This window comes from Hirundo rustica, chromosome 7 (genome assembly GCF_015227805.2).
Source record: "Hirundo rustica isolate bHirRus1 chromosome 7, bHirRus1.pri.v3, whole genome shotgun sequence".
Lineage (NCBI taxonomy): Eukaryota > Metazoa > Chordata > Aves > Passeriformes > Hirundinidae > Hirundo > Hirundo rustica.
This window is the reverse complement of record NC_053456.1, coordinates 30,971,285-30,985,086: the sequence shown is the minus strand read 5'-3', so window position 1 is coordinate 30,985,086 and position 13,802 is coordinate 30,971,285. Positions and strand designations below refer to the sequence as shown.

At 39.0% G+C, this 13,802-nt stretch overlaps 1 protein-coding gene across 5 annotated transcripts in view; it reads right to left on the bottom strand.

Moving 5' to 3' along the window:
• COL5A2 (collagen type V alpha 2 chain) overlaps positions 1-13,802 on the bottom strand; it is a 151,317-nt gene that overhangs the window by 8,565 nt on the left and 128,950 nt on the right. For all 5 annotated transcript variants that reach the window (XM_058421321.1, XM_058421322.1, XM_040069422.2 and 2 more), the window contains 24 exons: positions 13,534-13,632; positions 12,836-12,889; positions 12,242-12,340; positions 12,091-12,144; positions 11,939-11,992; positions 11,377-11,430; positions 10,745-10,798; positions 10,360-10,404; positions 9,825-9,923; positions 8,966-9,073; positions 8,781-8,834; positions 7,240-7,293; positions 7,065-7,118; positions 6,004-6,057; positions 5,133-5,240; positions 4,972-5,025; positions 4,718-4,771; positions 3,496-3,657; positions 3,290-3,397; positions 2,295-2,402; positions 2,091-2,144; positions 1,625-1,732; positions 1,471-1,524; positions 95-202 (listed from right to left, as the gene is read on the bottom strand). In XM_058421321.1, coding sequence (XP_058277304.1) covers positions 95-202; positions 1,471-1,524; positions 1,625-1,732; positions 2,091-2,144; positions 2,295-2,402; positions 3,290-3,397; positions 3,496-3,657; positions 4,718-4,771; positions 4,972-5,025; positions 5,133-5,240; positions 6,004-6,057; positions 7,065-7,118; positions 7,240-7,293; positions 8,781-8,834; positions 8,966-9,073; positions 9,825-9,923; positions 10,360-10,404; positions 10,745-10,798; positions 11,377-11,430; positions 11,939-11,992; positions 12,091-12,144; positions 12,242-12,340; positions 12,836-12,889; positions 13,534-13,632 — 1,854 coding nt within the window. The remainder of the gene's footprint in view (positions 1-94; positions 203-1,470; positions 1,525-1,624; positions 1,733-2,090; positions 2,145-2,294; positions 2,403-3,289; positions 3,398-3,495; positions 3,658-4,717; positions 4,772-4,971; positions 5,026-5,132; positions 5,241-6,003; positions 6,058-7,064; positions 7,119-7,239; positions 7,294-8,780; positions 8,835-8,965; positions 9,074-9,824; positions 9,924-10,359; positions 10,405-10,744; positions 10,799-11,376; positions 11,431-11,938; positions 11,993-12,090; positions 12,145-12,241; positions 12,341-12,835; positions 12,890-13,533; positions 13,633-13,802) is intronic.

Genomic DNA, 13,802 nt, shown 5'->3' with positions numbered 1-13,802 from the left:
AACTCGTTTGCTTTTTTCCCACTTTAAATAACTACGTTCCTGATACACTATTTAAGTACCAAACAAATGAAATTGCAGTAAAAACAGAACTTACAGGAGGGCCAGGAAGGCCTTGAAGTCCAGTGAAACCCCTGTGTCCTTTCTGGCCCCTGTCGCCTCGATCTCCATTGTCACCTTTGTCACCACGAGGTCCTTGGGGACCCTATAAATATCAATGATAAAATGTAAAATTCTGCACTGGGAAAAAAATTCCAACTTCAGAACAGCCTTGTTTGCTTTTAGTCACTGTGCTCAGACCTCCTTCCCTTTTAAAGCCGGAAAGATGACGATGTTGAGGCAGCTCCAAGGATCTTAATTTTTTACCAAAGAATTACAGAAAACTGCAGTGCTTGAATACAGTTATAACAAATTACTCTACTTAGCTACATAACACAGTAAAAAAAAAAAAAAAAAAACTGCACTAATGATAATAAATAATTTACAATTTTTTAAAATATTTATATATTTCTTTGCCTTACTGTATATGGTAGATGATTTCTGTGGATGAAATTGAAATATGAAGGATCTCTCACAGACTCATTATTATAAAGCATATTTTCAGAATTAAATCATCCAGGCTGCACATCTTTACTTCTCACAGCTTCTTTCACCTTCATTACAATTAAAGTACAACTGAAGCTACATTCCCTAACTACAGACAACAACATCCAGGCAGCACAAACACCTTGATCCTATTACTGTCACAATTTCATTGTTATTAGTTTTGATAATTGCAAACTTCTTACACTAATTCAAGAATCACTGGAAAATGTGGATGCTGTTTTCAATTCTATATTTCTCAGCCCAAATTGCATGCTAAATTTCTCAATACCAGATTCCAAATAGTTTATCAATGGCATCATTATCACTAACTACTCAATAAACTTTACTGTCTCTCAAATGACATCTGCTTAGGGACAGGACAACATTGTTTTGAATTTCCCAAGTTTGCAATTAATTTTCTGTTCCAGGCTTGGATTGTAAAATACTTATGTAACATAAAAAAAGAGGAGTTTTGTTTATTTTCCTTTTCAGACTGGAGTCGGATGTTCATGAGTTGAATTAAGGCCTTTTAATGGGAACAGGTGATTTTGTTGTATTTCTGCCATTTTTATCTAAAAACTTCCATTTGTGTTCAGCATTCATTTCTTTACCCCTTATTTAGACCAGACTCCAGCAATTTGCCAGCTCAGGTCCTGCCATTATCCAGACAGCAACATGCTCCAAATAAAGAGGCTTCCAAAGCATTGCTGGAGTATCCAAATACGAATATCCAAATCTGTGCAACTCAGCAGCTCAGAACTACCTGCACCCACTTGCCATCAGAACACAAGGTGAAGCCTTGCCTGGCATTCTCATTTGGGCTGAATTTCTCACACACTTTCCCCAGTGATATCTCAGACAAAACCACAGTGACCACAGGCAACTTACAGGCAAACCTCTCTTTCCTGCACGACCTGGGGGACCCATTGGACCTCGAGAACCCTGCAAAGATTGCATACAGAAAGAATGTGAGGTAATGCACAAAAAATCATACACAGTAGTTTTTGATAAACAAAGTCTTTTTTAAAAGAGCCTCACTTACAGTTTCACCTCTTTGACCTGCATCTCCTGGAGGGCCAACAGGACCTGGAGTTCCAGGACCTCCTGGAGAACCTGGTAAGCCTGCAGGGCCAGGTTCACCACGATCACCCTGAAAAGCAGAATTTCAGCTGTTTATCTAAAGAGGATTGGTCTCTTTGTTGCTTTGGTAGACCAAAGCAACAAAACAGTAGCACAGCCAGTCTTTGTGGTTTTTGGTTCTTTTTTGAGCAATTGCAACCTACAAAGATATTCCTGCTGTAAGAACTCAAGTCTGAGTTTGTGGAGGCAGATGTTCTTAGCCTCTTAGCCAGGCATTCTCAGCTTTGAGAGGTACTATATTCAAAGCTGTGATACACTTTCAGAACAAGCTCTCCATCCAGGTTAACTGAATGAAAAGAAAATCTACAATGAGTCAATAATAGAACAGGGATTTGCAGAAGAAAATGAAGAAAAGAATGTATTCTTACACGTTCTCCAACAGCTCCATCTCGTCCAGGAGTACCATCATTACCAGCAGGTCCCTGGAGTTATGGAATAAAAATAGAGCTATTGATTAGCTCTTAAATCCTGCATTTCTAGAAGAATCAGAAAGCTGTTCTCCACCTCTAACCTCAAGTCAAGGAGAACAACCACCAGTCTTTTCTTGCATGCTACAATGCTGTAATACTTACTTCTGGACCAGCTTCACCTACAGGCCCAGTGGCACCTGACTGGCCAATGGGTCCTGGAGGACCTTTGTCACCAGGTGGCCCTGTGGGACCTTGCTTTCCTGGAGTACCCTAAAAAAGATGACAAATATCATATTAAAATTTTAATCACAAAACACAGAAAGCACTAAAAACTGGCTGCCTTCCAAACTGCTCCTTAATTCAGACTGAAATACCATCTACATTTGTAAATGAAAAGAAACCTGGTATTTAAAGATAAGGTCTTTATAGAATTTGAGTATGTATTTTATATACTTTGTATTTTTAAGAAGTTACTGATACATCAGTAAGTCTGATGTCATTATAGCTACGGTGTTTTAGATTCCAGAAAAGTATACTGTAGTCCGAAATAATTAACATGATTTCTCTGTCTCAACGCCAACAAACATTGCTAGCCTTGAAAAATTTCTGGCCAGCTTTAGCTATGAAGTCACTTAATAGATCCAGTGGTAATGACAGATTCTCCATACCAACCCTTTTACTAATGGTCTATTTAACTGCTTGATCTACTGGAGCATTAGGCTATCCAAAAAATATCTATGAATCCTACAAGGAAGTTTGGAAGGCTGTAGTTCACAATTTATGAAACAGTGCTTACAGAGTATCTACTCACATTTAAGTGACCTTTGGGTACCTAAATGAGAGCATGGGGTTTTTTGTTTGTGTTTTTTTTTCCAGGGATCAAGTTTTAAGTCAAATGGGAACATTTTAGACAAAAGCCTTAATGCTACTACTCACTTACTCTTGATTCAGGTTCAGACTTCCCATTATAGCAGAACAAAATGGAAGTAAACCTTCCACCTCATGCATTTGCATGAGATTAAGTTCTTTGCTATTCTCTCTCTATTCACTCCTGCAACTGGAGTTTGCCAGCTTTCTCCTCACGCTAAGGAGCACTACGCTGCAAATCCCACACTGACGTTCCCAGGCCGGTGGCACATGGCCTGCTCCTTACTTACTGCAGGCCCTGGCAGCCCAGGCATGCCTCTCTCCCCTCGCTGTCCTGGCATTCCAACAATTCCTCTTTGACCAGTAGTTCCTGCTGGACCAGGGGGGCCATCTGGGCCCTGAAACCCAGAGGAGAAAGCAATGTCACTGTCGTGTCAGCAGCAATAAACGACGAGAGCAAGCCTGGAGCTGGTGGAGCGACAATCAAGGGACGTACCGGCTGCCCGTCATCCCCCGGGTCGCCCTTGTCTCCAGGGCCACCGGGAGGCCCAGTTGGCCCTCGGTCTCCCACACGGCCGTGGGAACCAGGATCACCACGAAGACCTGGGGGACCTTCTTTTCCTGGCTCACCAATGGGCCCTGCAGGCCCTGGGGCTCCCTGAAAAATGACAAGGCATCATTACATTGGACCTTTTTCTGACCAGGACAATAAAATCCTAAGGATTGTGCTTCAAGTAACTATAAATTAACACTCTGAGGCTAACAAATGTGAATGAGGTAGAAGCTGTTATCATCTATTTAATGATCAAATAAATGAAATTAAATAAATATCAAACTATGTACAAGTTCAACTTTCAATTGCAAACTCACTTCTTTAAAAGACACTTTTTTTTATTTCTCTCTTTTTTTTTTTTTTTTTTACCTTCACCTCAAGTATATAATCACTGCTAGAAAACTCACACTTGCCCATTCTTTCTAATATCATCAAGCTGAAGTCCATATCCAAACTTTTTATTTCCATGGCACAAATTAGTGTTTCAACAGACCTTTGCTTGTTTCTCAAATACTTTTGAAAGACTTCACGTGTCTATTAAGTTTTCCATAAACTTCACATTTGATTACAATGACTGAGTTGTTTTTTTCATTATAACATTGAAAGGCATATGAAGCATGACACAGTTCTCTGGAGTTTAACCCTCAACTTGATCCGCAGATAGTATTTTTTATAGCGTTTCTGAAAATGTTTCAATAGAAGAGATTTTGTGCTTGTAGGTTTGTTTTGAGTTTATTTTAATGGAACTTATGAGTTACTCCACCAATGAGAGAGCCCAGTAGAGGCTCGCTCTTTTCCAAAATCTGTCCTAATTTCAGTCACTACTAAAAGGACAAAAAAAGTAAAATATAGAGGAAAATTTAAGTTGGGAGGTTTTACTTTTTTAAGCAATCAAGTCATTGGAGCAATTTGAGCAGCAATATGAAAGCCTACTTAACCCAATGGAAAGCCTTGGAGTAGTATCAGGCATTGGACCAAGCTGAAGACGAATGAGCTTTATTTAATGATGCAAACAATCAGTTACAGAAGTCGGTGTTGACAAACTGTTCTCCTCAGTAGCATCAGGCCATAAACGCTGCTTCACTTTTCTTGTTTTATTTAACCTTCAGATTCTTGGTGACCATTTTATAAAACATACCTACTAGGAAAATTATAATTAACTTACAGTAGGTCCTGGAGGCCCAACTCTTCCAGCAGATCCGGGGAATCCAGTAGCACCCTAAAAAAAGCCCCTTTTTAATACAATTTTTATCAAAAGAAATACAACACCAGTTATCTCAAATGTTCTTGGCTGAATTAGTGAAATTATATCTACATACCCCAAAAAACCAAGCTGAGGTAAGGAATAATACACACACGACATAAAATTTTGGTATTATATTATCTGCAGTCAGGTCTCAACACATATTATCTACTTACAGGTGGACCCTGAGTTCCTCTACCCCCTTTGAGACCAGGAACACCTGGAGGGCCCTAAAAGGAAAGGAGGAAGAGAGGGATGATATTGAACACCCACAACTTTTTAAATGAACAAGATCAGCCTATGTCAGTGGTTCTGTGATGATTTTATTTGTACTTACTGGGGGACCATGAGACCCAGCAAGACCCTGTGGTCCTGGAGATCCAGCATCTCCTTTCTGTCCAGGTTCTCCAGGTTCACCTTTCACACCAGGCTGACCATCAGGGCCCTATAAGAAATAGTATTTAGAAAAAACGTCAGGGCAGGCAACACCAAATATTTCCTAAAAAAATAATTCTGTAGAGATTTTCTAGAAGCATTAAAAAAAACCCCACCAGGGGTACAAATCAGTCCAGCAAACACTGCATTTGTGTAACAATGCAGCACGGTCTTTAGAAGATCACACATGACATTATCTAAACATTTGGTGAAGCTAGTATTTCCATTTTAAATATTTTACTTATCTAGCTCACATTTTTCTCCTCTTTGGATTTTGTGTTTTCTTCAGCAGCTACAAAACAAACACTGTCTTTTCTAGGCTTTTTTTCCCAGGAAGGGAAGCAGGTGCAAGACTGTGAAAGAGATCCTAAAGCAGGATATTTAAGCTGTGGGAAAGCTTAGGGTATTCCAGTCCATCTGGTCCATCACTTCATTCCAGCCTTCAGTACTCATGGTGCAAATCTTTGCTACCTTCAGCAATCACTTTTTAACTTCCTTCATTTTAATCTCAAAGGAGCAACATCACATACTAATGAAAATATGAAATCTAGTGAGCAATTACATAATCTTAACAAGAAAACCATTTTTCAACTGTCCAGGGTGCTTATTGGCCCTTTCCTTCACTTGATATACTGATGGGAGAAAGAAACAGCTCCTTTTGCAGCAAAAATGTGACTCCTGATCCAGAACACTGCAATATTATTCATAATGAAGGAAATGAAGTGTGTCAAAACATGAGTAAAGGAAACTCATTACTGCTCCAAAAAACATACCGGAGGGCCAGCAAAACCAACAGCGCCGGTTGGGCCATTTTCTCCTCGGGAACCCTGGTCAGAAAAATTGAGATAACTATTTAATAACCATCTTTCTACAGACAGTATCAGTTACACTTCAATATATCAGAAAGGATGTTAACTATTTACTGTCATAAGTGTCATTATACTTTTGCTCTATTAATCAGAATCAAATGATCTTTTAGTCATAAACTATGTTAGCTATGATGTTAAAAGCTGCCATGCGTTCAAGACTATATTGAGCTTTCAGAATTCAGAGATGGAAGACACAGGCAAGCATTAAAACAGCATTAGGAGAAATTCTGGTCACAACCCAACCCTTCCAGGGATGGCCAAAGAGCACACACTTCATTCAACCCACCACTCCAATCACACTGGGGAAAAAAAACATAGTTCAAAGACGTTCTCTTCTGTAAGGTCACAACAGGCTTTGACTGAGCTTTCCACACAACATTTGCTTGGAAAAGAAGTAGCTGAAGGCTGCAAACTCCAGCACTCCCTAAAAGGGTGGAAGCTGCTCCAAGTTATACTGGAAGTAAGTTCTGATTTATGACAGGGACATAATCAACTTCAAGCAGTATGAAGGATCTAGAAGGGCTGCGCCTCTAATTCCCTAAATGAAGTCAATCCTTAAAATACTTCAAATCATTAATAGATGGAAGATGACAAGAGTTACATAAGTGGATGAACTAAGGATTACCTCTGTGCTTTGCCCATTAAATATTTATGTACAGTGGTATCTGATAGAGGCATGTTTTTAAAAACATTGACACAATTACAAGTGGTGGCATAGTTTCAGGAATCAGGTAAGTGAGGGTAACACTATAATGTTTGCCCTAAAACAGGTATAGATCAGAGGAAAAAAATCTGGTAATACTTTTGCAAGCGCACAGCAACAAGTCAGAACTTCACATTTGGCTACAGAGAAAGGGAAAGAAAAAGGGGAAAATATATCAGCAAATACGGAAAACGCCTGGAGTTTGGATCAGCAATAGGTATTGCTAACTTATACCAGGCAAAAATGAAGCATGTTTACTCACAGGGTTTCCACGAGAACCAGGTGGACCAACTAGACCTCGAGGACCTGGTTCACCCTTAAAGTAAAATGAAAGGCTTTTATTTCCCAAGTAACTTACTTGTTTGGTCATTAAAACACTACTGAAGTCTGATAATTTTAAGAAACTTCAGGAGGGAATGAAATAAAAATATGTTTACCTTTTCACCAGTGGGACCTGCTGGACCCATTGGGCCTATTGGACCAGGGAGACCCTTTAGAACAAACAAGGATGAAAGGAAGTTAGAAAAGTGATGCTCAAAAAAGGATAATTTAAAACTTATCCTCTATTACCATTCCCTTGAATTCTTCTGCTTTATCTCTGGAAACATTTTTGTCTTCGTTTTCTAAAATGACTTGCATTTCCTCTCCCAATGACTGAACTCCCCACAAAAGATCTGCTTTCCTTCATTCTCTCTTTCTTCCCTAAGTTCATCCTCTGCTTTATGCAGGATTCATGAATAAGGCCAATGATATTTTAAAAAAAAAAAAAAAAAGGTGCCCCAGCTTTATTTCACTCTCTCAAAAAGAAATCAAGTCTTTTTACCCCACTTGCAGAGACCTCTGTTTCTTTCACGTTAGTATTTACCTTTCTTAATTAATTTTAAAGCACCCATCATTTTTTTCTGAAGTTTCTGTTAGATCTTACAAACTACTCAAAAATGTCCTTTATCTCTTCATAAGGCAGGCAAACAGGTTGCAAACTCTCCATTCAAACCCACCAACTCCACATAATGATCCTTCAGCTCACCATTACCTGTTCATTAACTACTGTAAGCTCTAAACATCCCTTACAACGATTAAGAATTGTTCTGTCTCTTTGGAAAATATTTGATTTAGATAATCAGTTCCAGCTCACAGATGATAATTGCATTAGAGCTTCTGTATAGTAGGGTTTCTCAAAATACTTTTTCCCCTTTAACAATAAATTTAGTCCAGACAGGATCCTCAACTGTACCTCAGATTTCCAAACCCTTAGCAGCTAGTACTCCCACTGGTCTGCACAAACCCAAGAATCTCAGATATATTCTCAATTCATGTAAAAAGTACCTCAAATAATATCTGGGAATGAAAAATGGTCAGTGCACACAAAAAAACCCCAGTGCAATTGGGATTATTGGTCAGTTGGTCTGTGCAGCAGAGTGTGTGGTGTGTGCAATGTGTCTTGAACACATCTTGAGCAGACTAAAGACCTTATTAATGCAAGGGAGATTCCAAATTTTCCAGAAGTGCTAGCAACTTACTGCTTATGTGAGAAACTTAGAAGACTTACAGCAATTTTCACCTGTGAAGTTCAGGACACAGGCATCTCAATGCAGACAATAAGGAGGCATCTGCCTTAGTCCAAGACTGAGAGCTGGAAGGTTTACTTTTCACTTATTCATCTCTGGCTGTTCATTTTTTCGTATTTTTTACTGTAGTCGACTTAGACGAATCCCAAATCAACTGTGAATCCCTTCCACTGAGCCCTTAACTCACATTATTGATGATATCAAAGAGTGTCAGAACACTGACACCCTAAAATGTTGTGCACAGCAGTCTTGAAAAACTTGAAAATTTGGAGGGTGAGGTAATGAGTGTAAACCCATTACACACCATGATAACACTGCACAGTGTTTAACTCTACAAGCTGAGTCCTCTAGCACAGCAAACAAACCCATGTGTGAAGAGTAGGTCTAAAGAGAGTGTCAGATTTACTTACTCGTGCCCCATCGTTGCCAGCTGTACCTTCAGCACCTTTCTCACCTACGCCGCCCTATGGAAAACACCCACAAAGTCCCAGTTATGGCACTGAACGCTGAGGAGGTCATTGGAATAACCCTGGAATAACAGCAGTGTTAAGGGACAGGTCATTCTGCTCAGGAGGATAGCAATAAACAGACTTACTCTATCACCCTTAGGGCCAGGTGTTCCAGCAATCCCTCTCTCTCCAGGCATGCCCTGAAGGCCCGGTGGGCCTGGATCCCCAGGTGTCCCACTAGGGCCTGGGCTTCCCTGGAACAAAAAACAAGTTGCTGCTATTCATCTGAGAAGCATCTTTGTCTCCAGGCTGCAGAACATGTTGTGCCTGTGCTGAAGTCTCTGGGGTACAGTTTTAAGTAATAATTTTATCTGAAATTTGGACTTTATTCACATCCAAATACTTTTCTTTTCCCATTGTGTTACTCAGGAAGTTCAACTGTAATTTCGTAGTTCTTCCAAATACATTAATATTTAATCAGTGCATACTGGAGAGAAAAACAGACAAAAAAAGAAGCTTGAGAATCTTTCATCCTTGACCTTGATGTTACATAGGTTTAATATAGAAACTAGGTAGAGGTAGAAGTTGGCAGGGGCAGAGATGTTCATGTCTATTACAGGTCTCACATAACTAGAGGCACTTGATCTGACTTTGCTGGTCTAATCACAACCATAGCAGGTACATGCATGTAAGCATGAAGCTTTCAGCATTCCTTTACCTGCGTAGCCCTGCCACGTATCTTTGTGTAAACTGGCATGGCTCTTACAACATTGCTAGAAGGTTTTCTGAAGTTCAGAAATGGCTTTGCCCAGTTCTACTCTGAATTCTCAAAATTTAAGTGTGTTGCAGGTTATTAATATTGTTATAATTGGAATTGTGTGTCCTTCCTTATACAATGGAGATGCCTTTCATATTTATAATAAAAAATATCTCTCTTATGTTCATGCAAATGAGCAGAATTATACATCACATCACTGCAGCAATGCAAATCTCTACTCAGTTTACCTTTGGGCCATCAGGACCGTGGCCTCCAGCCATACCCTTTTCTCCCTGGAGACCTGAGGCACCTGGTTCTCCCCTTTCCCCTGGATTGCCACGTTCTCCCTACAGAATGGAAGATTAGCATTTATTTACAAGGCAGGGTAGAATTCTGGTAGAATTCTAGACAAAATCCTAAATACACCCTCAGTGCAGTAGGGCCTGTGAACAAATTCTAGGAGAACTGATTAAATAATACCGAGCTTTATGCTTTTACTGTTAGAGGTGAGGAAAATATTTTGTTCAGCAAACTAAAAACTCTCATTTCACAGCATAACCCAAATCATTTAGCAGCTAGTACTCAACGCTACTTCAGGAGCTACAAAATCATTAAAGGTGGTAGATTTTACAGAAACTACCTTAAAACATATCCATATTTACAACCATTTTGTTGGTGGGGAGGTCAAATACTAACTTTAAGCTGTTAAAGTCCATAGTACGCATCAACTTCCAACCTCAGAGAACTGTTATGAATATTTAAACTCTGAAAGAAAACACTTACCCTGGGGCCCAGTGGACCAACAGCTCCAGGATCTCCAGGCACACCCTAAGAGCAAAAATTCACCATTATCATTATGAAATCATATTATTCATAACTTTATAGTTATAGAAATTAGAGACAAACATTTTTATTTCCAAAGTACTGTGAATGTAGATGGCCAGTTCTAAATCCTATCTGTCAGTGACAAGAGGTGATAGCCCAGCTCAGTCCAAGAACACAGATTCTCATAATTATTTTATGCCAAAGCAGCTCTTGGATAGCTTGCAGACTACATCAATCAGTAAGTATTTTGAAGCAGAGTGGGAAACTCAATTAGAAAGAGAAGAAAATGTAAAACTACTTTATAAATTGCATTCTTTTTAATGTTATGTTGCACATACATTACCTGATCACCTGGCTTTCCTCCCTCACCTGGAGGACCTGGTGGCCCAGGCAAGCCCTGTAAAAAGTAAATTAAATGGTCACTTACATTACAGAAAGTTATGTAAATCCAGACTTAACTAGGACACCAAGATCATGAATGTTGAAGCACTCTCAGTACAAGAGCACACCCTCAGAGATCCCCAAGGGAAAGAGTTATATAAATATTGCACCAAAGTGTTTCCCCCTCTCTAAATGAGATGGCAGCTCTTTCTTAACATTTGCAGGACATCACAGCCCTAAAAGTAAAGTTCTCTATAAACAGATATTGATTTAAATAATACTTCATCATCAAGACAATTGTTTTGCTACATATTTGGAACTTTTTTGGAAAATCTTCGAAGTAAAACTGATTATCATCAAAGGTTTTCTCAAGGCATACAGAGCTTGTATTAAATACAGATATTTAAACCTTTGTCAGTTCAGTGCACAGCTGATATGAAAGTTATGGATCATTAACTATTCTGAACATCCTTGCCTTAGTTCTGAAGTTGTGTTGTATTATACATCACTTGACTGAATTTCTCAAATTTAAGTTGCTAAAGACATGGCTATTTATTTCTTAATTTAAAAAAAGATAAAAATGAATGCACATACCTGAAACCCTGTAGGACCTGGAGGGCCTTGTTCTCCTCTTTCTCCTGCCAGACCCTACACAAAAAAAAAAGCAATAAGTAAGTAAAGGAATAATAAGTAATACAAAAGTAAACAGAAGAGGAATATATATACAGGCTCTACAATTTTTATTTTCTCTGAATATGCATATTTTCAATTAGGTATTTATTTATTATACATTTTTACTTATCCAAGGACAAGATGGCATATCTAAAAGATGTAGTAAGATATGTATCATTTCTTTAAGATCCTTCCTCTAAAGTTCTCTGGTAACAGGAAAACACTGATTTCCATTAAAACCAAGAAAGATGAGAAAATTAACTATCATAATTTTTTACTTCTTTGTAATGGTTAGTAAAAGGAAACAGACTAGTAATATATATACTTTAATACAAAGCTATAATTTTTTCTAGGACAATTTTTTCTTTAAATGTTCTTGGAATTTTTGGCTTGGAATCAACAACTGGCATGAAGGTTGGTAAGAGCAGAAGGAAAGAGGAGTGGACAGAGTGCCAGGCAGGCAGAGAGGTAAAAGCTGACTTACTGGTGGGCCAACAGGACCGGAAGGGCCAACTTCACCATCTTTACCAGGGGCTCCCTACATTAAAAGGACAGGGGAAGAAATCTTGTATAGTGAGCGCACATAACAGAAAAGCACCGTTTTCCGTAATCACTGCGAATAACGGCCACACTCACTCTCTGTCCTGGGACTCCTGCATTGCCTGCTTCCCCAGCTTTTCCAGGATCACCCTAAATTGCAGAAATAAAAATTACCGGGTTCAGATGTTTTTTCATCCATTAAAATACTCAAAAATGGCTAAAGTAAAACAAGGGTTGCCATACTCACGCTACCACCCTTTGGCCCAGGAAGGCCCATGCTGCCTGGCTGACCTCTGATTCCTATGGAACCTGCTGGACCTGGACGTCCATCTTCCCCAGGAGCACCCTGAAGACATAAAGCATTTTTAACATTACACTTTAAATATATTTATTCATATGAGCTTAGTAATCCAAAGGAAATGCTTGTATATAGAAAGAAAATAACATTAACCTGGTTTGGGGCTTCACTTATCAGTCAAAATGTCTTTAGAGCAGACATAGCAATAGCCATACAGCTGATTTAACCCAATACTATGCAATTATTAGAACTGAATTGCATACAAATAATTTATTGTGTCCTTAAAGTGACAACTTAGAAAAATATTTAGTTCAACCATTTAACTGTGATGCAGCAGCTGGTAAGCAAAGGACACTGATACACAGACAAAACTAAACATGTTATTGGTAATAATTTTGAAGTTAGGAAAGTAAAGTGAACTATCAAAAGAGAAGATGAACCTTAATAAATAAAGAAAACTCATGTTAATAAAAGCAATTTCAGTGAGGTGGGACCTTTGAATTACTGCGATATTAAATGAAAAAACTACTTTTTGTCACTTACCAAGGGGCCAAGTTTTCCTTCAGGGCCTTGAACACCTGGATTTCCTGTCAAACCCTAAAAACAGGAATAGTATTGGAGTTACGGTTAGGTCCCTCATTCTATAACAATAAAGAAATATAAATAAATCCCAAATTACTAACTTCTCTAGGTCAAAGGTCTTCATCCTTATCTTCATTTCACTTCATCCCTCACTGTCTCTGATCTTCCTTCTTCCTATTCCCTCTTTTCTTGCTTTACACCTCTTGAGCTTCTCAACAGGCTCATCTTTATTTCTGCCATGATCTAGATCACATTTTACTGCTCCTTTTATCCCCTTTTCTGATACTTTGAATTGTCCCCCAATTGTTTTCCTGAAAAAAAATCCCTAGGTGATATGTACCACTCAATCTTCTATGCTATCAATCACCAATTTAATGAAGGTTGGCCTTCAATCCATGTTACCTGTGGCAATTGCGCTTTACAAAACACACGTCCTTCATTTCCATCAGCTGTTCTCAATCAGAGCTATTTCTCCTTTTTCTAAGATAAAACCTGTGCTTCCCAACATCATCAGGAAATAAAGACAGGTCTTTTGGCCTTTAGCCCCACTGAAACCAGTCTGCCCTTGTATAACAGCTTCTGGATTCCCAAACATTCACTGGTGCCTTTCGAAAAAGAAAGGTACCATGGTTTATGGGGTACTGCTATCAGTCCCTTACCCTTGCACCTGGAAGGCCAGGTTCACCAGGACGTCCAGGATCTCCCTGACCTCCTTTAGGTCCAGAAGATCCTGCTGGACCACGCTCTCCTTGGGCTCCCTAGAAAGACACCAGTGAGCTACTAGTCAACAGCTAGAACAGTGACAACAAGAGAAAGTTAAATAAAACCAGTATCTTCTATTAAGAACCTGTTTTTGCAAACAGTTACAAATCATTAGTACTTTTGCTATTATTAGTTTCCTAATTATTATCTTTTCTCCCCAAAATTA